The 13,261-nt window shown below is 45.5% G+C and overlaps 1 protein-coding gene across 3 annotated transcripts in view; it reads left to right on the top strand.

The window, feature by feature from the left end:
• LOC126356173 (dipeptidyl peptidase 1-like) overlaps positions 1 to 3,302 on the top strand; it is a 58,394-nt gene extending 55,092 nt beyond the window's left edge. For all 3 annotated transcript variants that reach the window (XM_050006934.1, XM_050006952.1, XM_050006943.1), the window contains exon 10: positions 3,030 to 3,302. In XM_050006934.1, coding sequence (XP_049862891.1) covers positions 3,030 to 3,215 — 186 coding nt within the window. In that variant the 3' untranslated portion in view covers positions 3,216 to 3,302. The remainder of the gene's footprint in view (positions 1 to 3,029) is intronic.
• The last annotated feature ends 9,959 nt before the right edge of the window (positions 3,303 to 13,261 follow it).

Consider the following 13,261-nt stretch of genomic DNA (forward strand, 5'->3'; position numbering starts at 1 on the left):
AATATTTTTTAAATATTATTTATTGTGCACAAGTGGTACAAAGCTGTATCACTTTTCAACATAATCTCCCCCACGCTCCATGCAAGTCCTCCAGCGCTTACAAAGTGCATAAATTCTTTTAAAAAAATTTCTTTTGGTAGTCCACGCAACCACTCATGCACCGCGTGGCGTACCTCTGCATCAGAACGGAACTTCTTTCCTCCCATTGGGTCTTTGAGTGGTCCAAACATATGGAAATCACTTGTGGCAAGGTCTGATGAGTATAGTGGATGAGGAAGACACTCAATATGCAGGTTTGTGATTGTTGCAACTGTTGTACGGGCAGTGTGGGGCCTTGCATTGTCATGTTGCAAAAGGACACCTGCTGACAGCAATCCACGTCGCTTTGATTTGATTGCAGGCCGCAGATGATTTTTTAGAAGATCTGTGTATGATGCACTGGTGACAGTGGTCCCTCTAGGAAAGTAATTCTCCAAAATGACGCCTTTTTCGTCCCAAAAGAGAGTCAGCATAACCTTCCCTGCTGATGGTTCTGTTCGAAACTTCTTTGGTTTTGGCGATGAGGAATGGCACCATTCCTTGCTCGCTCTCTTCGTTTCCGGTTGGTGGAAGTGATCCCAGGTTTCGTCTCCAGTAACGATTCTTGCAAGGAAGCCATCACCTTCTCGTTCAAGACGCCGAAGAAGTTCTTCACAAGCATCAACACGTCGTTCTCTCTTTTCAGGAGTCAGCTGCCGTGGCACCCATCTTGCAGTCACTTTGTGAAACTGGACCACATCATGCTCAATGTGGTGTGCTGACCCATGACTAATCTGTAAACATGCTGCAATGTCATTCAGTGTCACTCCGCTGTTTTCCTTCACTATGTCTTCAACTGCTGCAATGTTCTGTGGAGGCACAACTCGTTGTGTCTGACCTGGACGAGGAGCATCTTCCACTGAAGTCACACTATTTGCAAACTTGCTACTCCATTCGTAGACTTGCTGCTGTGACAAACATGCATAACCTACTGACCTTTCATTCGTCGATGAATTTCAGTAGGTTTCACACCTTCACTGCGCAAAAACCGAATAACAGAACGCTGTTCCTCCCTGGTGCAAGTCGCAAGTGGCGCGACCGTCTTTATACTGATACTGTGACGGTATGTGTGTATCTACACTATGCTGCCACCTACAGGCGATTCTGCGCACTGTTTGTACCACGCTTACCAACCTACAGGACAACGGAGCGAAATTTCGATTTGTTACTACAAATTTAAGGTTTTCATTTTCCTCACCCTCGTAGATATTATTTTGACAAGCAAGCTCGACTTGTGGAGAAATGTCTGCTCAGTGCGAATCCATCGGCAATAGCGCAGGTTTTGTTCTGTTAGATTCAAGAACAGCTTGAGACCATTCTAAAAACAATTCTTTAGTAATCAGGCCCATTTCAGATAGACGAACCTGCGTGTTCGATAGACAGTCTCTCATGTAACCATCATTCCACCAAGAACGTTTGAAAATTATAAATTTGGTATACAGCTGCCATTATCACAAGTACAGCTTACCAACGTCATAGTTTCTCTTCGTTTTGCATAGGTACGTTTGTATACGAACTTCTTTCCAATTTCAGTTATGACCTAATTGGGCTTGACGACAAACATCAAGCCGGTTTCATTAACATTCCGCACATGATCTTCCACCTTGCTTAGAGGAGACAAGCATAGTTTATTGACATGTGAAAGTTTGTCAAAATACTCGTCTATTATAATAGGTATGGAAGCCCAGTATGGAGATAAATTTTCCGGGACTCTCGAAGTCCGACCATATCGACATCTATAACTGACCCACCATTTTTTTGCTTGCAAATTTTCTTATCACTATTAAAAAATAATCGCATGATGAGTTGCCCAAGTCCAAATCCCATCTCTTGCATCGTAATTACGTACTTCAGTAATTTCTATTCTAATTCTGACTCTAAGGTGAATGGGCGACCTACGTCTTGATTTTCTGTTCTGTCCTAAAGACAGAAGTGTCGTTATGCCCAAGACAAGTATCCAGCAAAAGGAATGGATAATTTTCTGCAGATGGTAAGAAGACTTTTTCCAAATTTTGCAAGTAGTCTCATATTTTTAAATTTTTAGCTCCAATTTGCCTTGAGATTCCTGAGGACAGATATAAAGCAGTGAAAACAGTAACACACTGATATAACTGGTATCGTTACATACGATTTCCCAGCCACTATGATGTCTGAGGAAAATATTTATACAGTAAATAAAGATTTTACCGCTCATCATTTCTCCAGAGGCTCATCACCGCACTAGCGGTGTGTGACTCACCTATTACCAACACACTCGGAGGATTGTAAATGACACTTCTTATGAAACATTCACCCACGGTGAAGAAGAGCACATGCCATAGCATTCACTGAACAATTTTCGTTCCTTTAAGGATTGTGGTCTCTATATTTGGTTATTTTTATTATAAGTTTGTCGGATGAATCATGTTACACCAGGTTACACCAGGTTATGCTCGTGTCCTCCATCGAGGTGAACATCTTTACCAAACGTGCGCAATGATATGGACGCAGGCCAGTGTAGCCAGTATTATGCTGTGAGGAAAATTCGCTTGAGACCTGTGGTAATAATCGAAGGCATTACGGCAGCTGTGGACTATGTGAATATTATTACGAAACATCTCCATCACTTCAGGCTTCATATCTTCCCCAGTGAGGATGATGTCTTCCAGCAAAATAAATGTCCGTATCACAGGGCCAGAATCATGCTGCAGTGGTTTAAGGAGCATGATAGTGAACTCACGTTGATGTCTTGTTCAACAATTCGCCTGATCAGAAATCTGCTTTGTCGATTCCATTGCCACGCAGAAGCGCTGCTGTGTTGCAAATCCAGTCGTGGACCAAAGCCTAAGCATATAATCATAACGCTTTGACGCGTCATTGTATAGATAATCTCCTATTTTGGTGACGCTTGTAATGAATGTTGATGCCGCAATGATGCGGTCCTTGTTGAGTGCGCTCCATGTTGCCTCCAGCCGTCCAGCCACGCGGTGCTGCTGGTGGGTTACGGCGTGGACGCCGCCTCCGGCGAGAAGTACTGGATCGTGAAGAACAGCTGGGGCGAGGACTGGGGCGACGCCGGCTACTTCAAGATCCTGCGCGGAGTCAACGAGTGCGGCATCGAGGCCGAAGGAGTCGAGGCCACTCCCATACCTCTGTGAAAACTCCAGCCTCCTACCTGCTTCCACCAGCTGTCTACATAACACCAACTGCTTCTTGTAATAAAACATTACGTAACACGCCCTTTATCCGGTCTCTTGTGAACCACCCACGTGAAGAAGAACACATGCCAGAGCGTGGTTCCTTTAAAGACTGTGGTCTCTATATTTCGTTTCACAATAATGATTACGAAGAATTTTGATGATTATTGAGTGATCATAGGATGAATTTTACGTTTTTGTAGTTTTAGTAACTAATTTTGTCCATTGCTGTTATATGTTTAGGCTCGACATCTAGTTTCATAAATGCTACGTCAGTAACCAACAATGAACATTCACAATTATTTTGATGGTTATCATTAACTTTTGACTTATTGATTTGATTTATTATTTGACGTATTGAATTTTGCTAGTCTTACTGCACTTCAGCCGAAACCATTTATGAAATACAGAACCATTTTCAATAATATATACATACATTTACTTTATTAGTAAAAGGCCGCTTATACGTTGAAGGTGTTTGGTAACAGATTGCTGTATTTTGAAATGCAAAAGTTGACGATAGAAACGGAACTCTTTACGTCACTGCACCAACAAGGGAAATGCCCAGAATAGCACGAAAATGTACTTCACATATGTCTCAAAACTTGCGATTACGTAACAAACAAGTGACTAACGGAGAATAACTAGAAGAAGGTAAACTGAAAGAAAGTTAATTAGAAAAAGTTTCAATAGATTTCCACAAAGGCGAGGAAGAATTATGTATTCCCATTTTATATTTTGACGCTTTATCACCAATGGATATACATTCGAAGTTGTTAGTGGTATACAAGTATAGACCACAATAAAAATCAAACAGAAAGTGTAGTCAAACTACACCGGAAATGACCGCGGAGAAGCCCTCGGACGTTGGCGCGCCAGCTACATATAGTCTGCGGCCGTGAGCACGGCTCCAGTTCACCATCGGCAATGGAGGCTGAAGCTTTGACAATGCCAGCCACTCGTGCTGGCGAAACGTCAGTAAAAACATTAGATGAACGTCGGCCGAAAAACCCGAGACACGAGCCTTAGGCAGTTTGTCACTAAGTTGCAACGAAAGCCTTAACAATTTTGTAGAAAGTGTAGTCCCACGACTTCCGATACTTAAGACTGAGGTGTAGATATTGCTGCGCAGTAACCTTGTTCCTGGATGCACTAACAAATTGTACAGGATGGGCGTATGGGTAGGCGGTGGGCGTTATAGAATAATAGTGTAATTTTTAGAGAAAGGCCATTTATTGGCTAAAGCATGATGAAAGGGGCTACATAGGCCTAGGGAGGTGAGGGTGAGCCAGAGCTTACAATTTGGCGAACATTGTTTGCGAAGCTACCGAAAGTGATTGAGTGGCAAAACTAAGTCCACAGTGCCGCAGCACCGGCAGAAACGGGAGATATTCAATGCTACAGGGCGCGCATCCGACTCGAGGGTGAGTAAGAATACAAGAGAGCGGGCCGGGCGACTGGCGGCCGGGTATATTCGACGCACCACGCAGCTTCCTCCGCCCTGATTGGTCAGGACCGAGCAAACCGTGCGGGCGGCATGGAACTTCCCAGAGCGTTGCCTGCTAAGCGACGCCTGGGACGGCATTACCTCGTAAGCACATGAGAGAGGCGCGTGAACAAGGTGCCCTTCCTTGTGCTGACTTCCTGTTACTAGACCGTGGGTAGAAAGAATTTACAGGCAGCTAACACTGCCGGCCGTGGCTTGGCCGCAATGGAAAAATGAAGTTACCGGTTGGAGGCTCATATAATAAGGTAAAATATCTTACTGTCTGGCTCATCCTTTACAAAATTTTCGAAGCTATTCCTTGACACACAAGGTGAAAGAACCATCCCCAGCTCAGATCAAGTGTCGCAATTATAATCTCGAGCACACAAAGAGTGCCAGTATTTCAAAAGCAGGACAACGCTCGTAACTCATTGCTACACAGTGAGCAGAGCTACAGCAACTGGCGAAACTGGTCCAGTATGATGGCACCCAGAACGTCCTTATGCAAAGTCTATAACACAGATTAATAACATGCAACATCCGAGTTCCACCCCCCAAGGCGTTCTAGTACTGACAATAAATGTAGTGGCAGAGGAAACCGCCCATACCTCAGACATCACGGTGCGAACAGGACTGCTGACACCTCTGGTCAAACGAGGGCAAATGGCCACCTAACCTGGCTTTAAATACCCCTGTTTCGGGCATTTCGAACTCAGTGTATGGGCAATGTGTCCTCATCACCGATACCGACGGAACGATTGTATCGCTAGTTACAGGTTAACTCTCCTGGCGATATGTTGCTCGCTGCCTGTTTGAAGACTTCAACTACAAAACGGCAACCTGCCAGTTTTTCTTCATCGCTCCACTGTACCACTACCCACGGTTCACAGCCGTGACTGACAGAAGATGCAGACCTACTGTGCCTCCCTCTGCTGAAGGGCCAACCAACTGATTGCAAGCTGCCATCTCCCAGTAGCAGGGAGGGCGTCTGAGTGCCGCCTCCCAGGCTGTATGTGCACCGCCCTCCTGGCTGTACATTGCGTGCTGAGGGAGCCCTGGGCTTCCGCCTTCAGGATAGCCGCTATCCTGAATATGCTGTGGGTACAAGTCTAAGCGCAACGTCCACTTTCGGGAGCGTTGAGGCCCATCGCATCCACAGAGGTGTGTCTGCGGGCAGCCTTGCTGCCCCCGCTAGGGCAGTGTGCCTGACCTACAACAAGCTACGTGAGCTGCCGGAGTGCGGCGTCTACGATTCCTCGGCGACAGCGGGCAGCCCAATCCGTTTCCTGAGCGCCGGAGAAGACAATATTCACTGTAGCAGTCGCGTTAGTAGTCTCGTAAACTGACATACGGCCGGGAGAGCGGTGTGCTGATCACATGCCCCTCCATATTCGCATCCAGTGACGGCTGTGGGCTGAGGATGACACGGCGACCGGTCGGTACCGTTGGGCCTGCATGGCCGAGCGGTGTGCTGACCACATGCCCCTCCATATTCGCATCCAGTGACAGCTGTGGGCTGAGGATGACACGGCGACCGGTCGGTACCGTTGGGCCTGCATGGCCGAGCGGTGTGCTGACCACATGCCCCTCCATATTCGCATCCAGTGACGGCTGTGGATGACACGGCGACCGGTCGGTACCGTTGGGCCTGAATGGCCGAGCGGTGTGCTCACCACATGCCCCTCCGTATTCGCATCCAGTGACGGCTGTGGGCTGAGGATGACACGGCGACCGGTCGGTACCGTTGGGCATGCATGGCCGAGCGGTGTGCTGACCACATGCCCCTCCATATTCGCATCCAGTGACGGCTGTGGGCTGAGGATGACACGGCGACCGGTCGGCACCGTTGGGCCAGTTCGGACGGAGTTTAGTTTAGTCACGTTAATAAAATGTTATTACAAATACAACCTTTTACTGTCGCCTTCGGGCGTAAGACTATAACACTCACGAGCCCTCACAGCTCAGCCTCCGACACTTGTAACCTCACCACCCCTTCTATCCAACATCAACGCCAACTGATCTCCTGTTCCGAAAGCTGACTATTACAATTTGTTAGAATGTCCACAATAGTTTCTGAATTCATTTTGATTTTAAGGTTTTATTATTCTCGAGTCAGAAACATACAAATTTACAGTAGCCATAGACATCAATAAATATGTGCATATATATGTTTTAAGGTACATTGTGTACGATCTTGTGATGTTAATTTTGTAAAATAAAATTCTGACTAAAAAATCAAAGACCACAGTAGCTAAGTTTTCAACGATGGCACTGGTACGGCAATGTTAAGACCCATCTTTCACCAAGCATATTGCAACTTTGGTACAGAGAGTCGATTCTATAGCACAGAGTGAAGTTTTATGGTGAATGACGATCCTGGAACTTTACTTTCGATTTTTCAGATTGTCTTACAAAATCAATGATCCTTCTCATGTAGAGCTTATATTTCGTAAAGAAGTACACATCAAGAGGATGACAATATTTTGCTTTGTGACAATATCTTGGGCATAACAGCCTTCTTCGGAAAACTTTCATCCAACACGGTACTATCTGTATGACCTGACCAGGGATGACATGACAATTCTGCTGGCACTAGCGGAAAACATCTGCGTTTTGGATGCGAATTGCTTGTATCATACACTCCTGGAAATTGAAATAAGAACACCGTGAATTCATTGTCCCAGGAAGGGGAAACTTTATTGACACATTCCTGGGGTCAGATACATCACATGATCACACTGACAGAACCACAGGCACATAGACACAGGCAACAGAGCATGCACAATGTCGGCACTAGTACAGTGTATATCCACCTTTCGCAGCAATGCAGGCTGCTATTCTCCCATGGAGACGATCGTAGAGATGCTGGATGTAGTCCTGTGGAACGGCTTGCCATGCCATTTCCACCTGGCGCCTCAGTTGGACCAGCGTTCGTGCTGGACGTGCAGACCGCGTGAGACGACGCTTCATCCAGTCCCAAACATGCTCAATGGGGGACAGATCCGGAGATCTTGCTGGCCAGGGTAGTTGACTTACACCTTCTAGAGCACGTTGGGTGCACAGGCTACATGCGGACGTGCATTGTCCTGTTGGAACAGCAAGTTCCCTAGCCGGCCTTGGAATGGTAGAACGATGGGTTCGATGACGGTTTGGATGTACCGTGCATTATTCAGTGTCCCCTCGACGATCACCAGAGGTGTACGGCCAGTGTAGGAGATCGCTCCCCACACCATGATGACGGGTGTTGGCCCTGTGTGCCTCAGTCGTATGCAGTCCTGATTGTGGCGCTCGCCTGCACTGCGCCAAACACGCATACGACCATCATTGGCTCCAAGGCAGAAGCGACTCTCATCGCTGAAGACGACACGTCTCCATTCGTCCCTCCATTCACGCCTGTCGCGACACCACTGGAGGCGGACTGCACGATGTTGTGGCGTGAGCGGAAGACGGCCTAACGGTGTGCGGGACCGTAGCCCAGCTTCATGGAAACGGTTGCGAATGGTCCTCGCCGATACCCCAGGAGCAACAGTGTCCCTAATTTGCTGGGAAGTGGCGGTGCGGTCCCCTACGGCACTGCGTAGGATCCTACGGTCTTGGCGTGCATCCGTGCGTCGCTGCGGTCCGGTCCCAGGTCGACGGGCACGTGCACCTTCCGCCGACCACTGGCGACAACATCGATGTACTGTGCAAACCTCACGCCCCACGTGTTGAGCAATTCGGCGGTACGTCCACCCGGCCTCCCGCATGCCCACTATACGCCCTCGCTCAACGTCCGTCAACTGCACATACGGTTCACGTCCACGCTGTCGCGGCATGCTACCAGTGTTAAAGACTGCGATGGAGCTCCGTATGCCACGGCAAACTGGCTGACACTGACGGCGGCGGTGCACAAATGCTGCGCAGCTGGCGCCATTCGACGGCGAACACCGCGGTTCCTGGTGTGTCCGCTGTGCCGTGCGTGTGATCATTGCTTGTACAGCCCTCTCGCAGTGTCCGGAGCAAGTATGGTGGGTCTGACACACCGGTGTCAATGTGTTCTTTTTTCCATTTCCAGGAGTGTAGTTTTCGGCGTAAGGATTTATATTCTAGATTTATATTCTAAGCAGATTTTCATGCGGGTTCTGAGCGTTCGTCGTTTCCCATGAAAGTTGGAGGAACTCGTTCACAGTAGACTTTCTTGATGACAATGAGGGACGGAAAAGGTGGGGAAGAGAACCCTAAACCAAACTGTGGAAAGAGAAGGAGGGAATTTTGGAGAAAATGAGCCATGACATTGAGAAGAGAAAGCTGGAAGGTTGGGTATACAAATCTGTGAACATAGTTTGAGGACATATAGAAGTAGCTGCTTACAATTTCTTAGGGCTATGATGTGTAGAGAGCGTAAGTATAAACTCAAGAGCGTGTCAGGGTATGAGGTTAGGGTGGCTGATGTCAGATTTGCGGGAAATTAAGGAAATGCGGTGGCCAACGTGGGAGAGGTCAAGCGAGAAATTATTAAACTCATACGAGATTCGATGGGAGAGAGTAGACGAATAGGAATACGAGGTGGCTTGTATGACATTCGAAATTTGGCAAGAGTGGTAGAACTCTGGCGCAGCGGGAGTACAGGCGAAATTCGCATAAGACAGTACACACTATGTTGGAGTAACGTTATTTAGGTGTAGAGTATGATGGAAGCTTGCAATGCCTAATTGTGGCTGTTAGTACTCGTAGCTTTAGTCTGGTGTTGGCTGCTCCCTATATGGTTAGCAGGTGAAGATCCATGTTAGTTTATGGGCTTAGTTCAGAATGTTTTAATGTCTTTGTTAATTCTATAGGACAGTTGTAAGTGTTGAGGTAGAGCTCATGGGCCTAGAATCTGCGAGTGATTAGTTTTATAATTGCAGAGTGTAAGTGGAAAACGGTATAAATGCCAAATGGTATTTTTTTTCTGGAAATGGAAAAACATCTCAAATGTTATATGAGGTTTGCCATTAATAAAGGTTTTTTGGTTTAAAAATACAGTTATAACTAGTAGTAAAAAGAAAAACTTTCAAAATGACAGATACAGAAAAAGTTAAGCGTTTTGAAATTTAATTCCAATTATCTGTTAATTCAGATGCCTCACAGACAAACGTTTCTGTGTAACACGTGGTATTTTGTATTCGTGTGAGAAAGTATAGACGGAAGATCGTTCTTTTTCTCAGCACTTGAAGACTTGAATAAGTGTTCCACTCCTAAATTGCACTGAAGGTTTTCTTGACCAGAATCAGAATTTTGTTGGAATTTCTCACTTTCAGTGAAAAGTGTTTGGTCAGCTTAAGTTTGGATGTACTGATGGACAGATGTGCACGAGCACCCAGATCAAAAAAGTCTAGAAACAACACTCCTTTCAGTTCGTTTGATAGCTTCTTGCATTTATACTTGCATTTGCATGTTACCTTCAGTAAAATAATATAACAAAATACACTACGTAAAATAAAATATTCATATACATTTTTCACTATTACAACATTTGCAAGTTTAATTTATAATAATAACTTGAAGAAATACGGTTTACAAAACATATTTTGAGACTGTAAAGACGATACATACCAATACTACTTGAATTTTGTTGGTTCATTTATCCCAGTTGATGTAGTCTAAGTCTTTCCTAGCAGCCTCTTTCTTCCTAACAGTATTACATTCTGTATTTAGGTCCACATTAATGAAATAAGCAAATAAATAACGAGCTGAAGCACGTAAGTGTGCATTTTCATGAGTAAAACACAGAGAACATAATGTATAGAATGCCTAAATACTATAAATCTGTATAGATGTCACTTACATACGTCTCCAAGGAAAGCGTAATGGAGGCACTCTAGGTTCCACGGTTGCACAAGCCTTCGATCTAAATAAGAATGGCCTGGCACTTGTATAGTTTCTTACAGTATTAGTAGCACTACATCGAATGATTTCAATATAAAATCTGAATATGAGGTATCCTGGTACTTATACCATTTCCACTAAGTCCTGAATTATTGCCTGATGCGTGGTTGTCTGAGGAAACAATGGTTACACCATGAGATAAACTGGTTGGGCTTGAGCAGAAAGATCGTTTGGATTACTGGCGATTGGGTATAGGGCTAGGTAGGCGGTGTCGTCACACTAGACAGGAGGTGGAGTTTTAGTCGTATTGTTGGCATGGTACATTATACAGTAGTGGAGAAAAGGCAGAGGTTTGGAGCAGATATGAAAAGTAGCGGAAGATACAGGATTTTGTGCTTTTTATGGTATCGTAAGGGTGGGAACTTGTGTACAAAAGCTACAATACAGCTAACATTGTTTATTAGATTTTCACATGTCTGGAGTCTCAAAAGAACGCTGAATGCTACTTCTTATTAAAAAGTCAACGGACAAAAAGATGGAATATTAACAGTTATTTAGTTGCCGGATAGAGACTGAGGTAACGTACAGGTGCCGGTCGTAGGAGAAGAAGTTAGGACGGAAACTACGCTTGATGACAGGAAGGGATAATGAATGGAAGTACTAACAATGAAACAGAGTTTGTTTATTGTAAAGACATTTTACACTAATTTTGGACGTACGTTCAGCAGCACATTTGGTCCAGCACCATCCTAAAAGACCATTTCTCAGTGAGGTTACAGTACAGGATGGACCATCTGTTCAGTTGACAAAACTGAAGCATCCTCTGATATAAATTTTGTTCAATATTTTCCTTTTTTTAATTTTTTACTGGTTGATGAAATATTTGGGAAGACTAGATCGCTACCTGATCCCAGGAAGTTTCACTCGAACTACCTGCATCAGTTTTAACCCTGAAATAAGGGGAATGAGTGAAAACCCTATTCAAAGAGGATCCCACTATACCAGCAAGATATGCTACACAATAAGGATATCACGACGGAATAACGCAAGAGGAATTTAGTCACTTTGCTTAAAAAACTAAACTGTGCTAGCCTTTGAAGGTCAGGGACGTTTAGCAGCAATATTCTTTTGCGTATGAGATTATTGTAGACTTAGAAAATTGAACAATCGATATGAATCGGATCTGGTTTGGTGATGAAGCACACTTCCATCTCCATGGATTCGCTAACAAACAGGACTGGCGCCACTGGGGTGCTGTGACTTTACACGTTCAAGCAGCTGCTTCATTTCATCCAGAAAGTCACGATTTGTTGCGAAATCAGTGCACAGTGCGTTACTGGACCAATTTTTGTTGAGGCACCTGTCACAGCAGGCAAACACAGATTGGCCCTGGGATATGAATTTGTACCGACTGCGCGGCGTCGAGGAAAGCTGCCTAAGTGCTGGTTCATGCAGGATAGAGCATTTCCATACGGTATTGCAGACGTCTTCGGTTTCCTTAAGGCGACGTTCACAGATCGGATCACTGACCTGTATAGTTTAGCATTCACTGGACATGGTTTGAAAAGGCTCCCTCATAGTCTAGATCTAAACCCGCGTCATAATATATTATCTGTTTTTCTAAAGGACAGAGTGTTCAAATATCCACCTCCAACACTCCAGGATCTTCACGCTGCAATTTCCAGAGAGAGATTCTTCCATCCGAAAATGATGTTCTTCAGAACGATTTCATGCAATTCAGTTCACAGCTCTACACACTCATTTACTGCAGAACGAAAGGACTTTTAAAACTTTCTGTGTTTTATTTCAGGTTGCCTGATATAGCATAAATGTGACAACAAGACTCAGTCACCGCATATTATAGTCGACATAAGCTCTTCTACATCTACACACATCAAAAAAGAAGATTTTCGTCACCCCGGTTCCCAGAACTCCTGAAGATAGACGTTGACTGTGGTTATTGTAACACAGACATAGTCCCTTCGACTGCTCAGAGATGTCACTAAACCCGCCCAAAGATGTAAACAACCATACATGAGCAGCGCCTATTAGACAAAGGGGTCCGACAGCCGATCTGTTCCAGTCATCCCCCAGGAATGAGGCACACAGCTCATGTTGTCTGTAGTTCAACCATGCCTAGACAGTCAATCCCGAGGTTTGGTGGCGTCCGCATTGTTACTTCTCAACAACGGAAGTGTACAGAAGTCTTGGAGTGAACCAAGGCGATGGAGGAGATACAGAGAGACAGGAGCTGTCGATGACATACCTCGCTCAGGCTGCCCAACGGCTAACAGTGCAGTGAATGACCGATACCTACGGATTTTGGCTCGGAGGAACCCTGACAGCAACGCCACCATGTTGAATGATGCTTTTCTTGCAGCCATAGGACGTCGTGTTACGACTCAAACTGTGCGCAATAGGCTGCACGATGCGCAGCTTCACTACCGACATCCATGGCGAGTTCCATCTTTGCAACCACGACACCATGCAGCGCGGTACAGATGGACCCAACAACATTCCGAAAGAACCGCTCGGGACTGGCATCACGTTCTCTTCACCGATGAGTGCCCCACATGCCTTCAACCAGACAATCGTCTGAGACATGTTGGGGGGCAACCCAGTTCGATTGAACGCCTTAGACACACTGTCCAGCAAGTGCAGCAAGTTGGAGGTT

The sequence above is a fragment of the Schistocerca gregaria genome, chromosome 1 (genome assembly GCF_023897955.1).
Source record: "Schistocerca gregaria isolate iqSchGreg1 chromosome 1, iqSchGreg1.2, whole genome shotgun sequence".
NCBI lineage: Eukaryota > Metazoa > Arthropoda > Insecta > Orthoptera > Acrididae > Schistocerca > Schistocerca gregaria.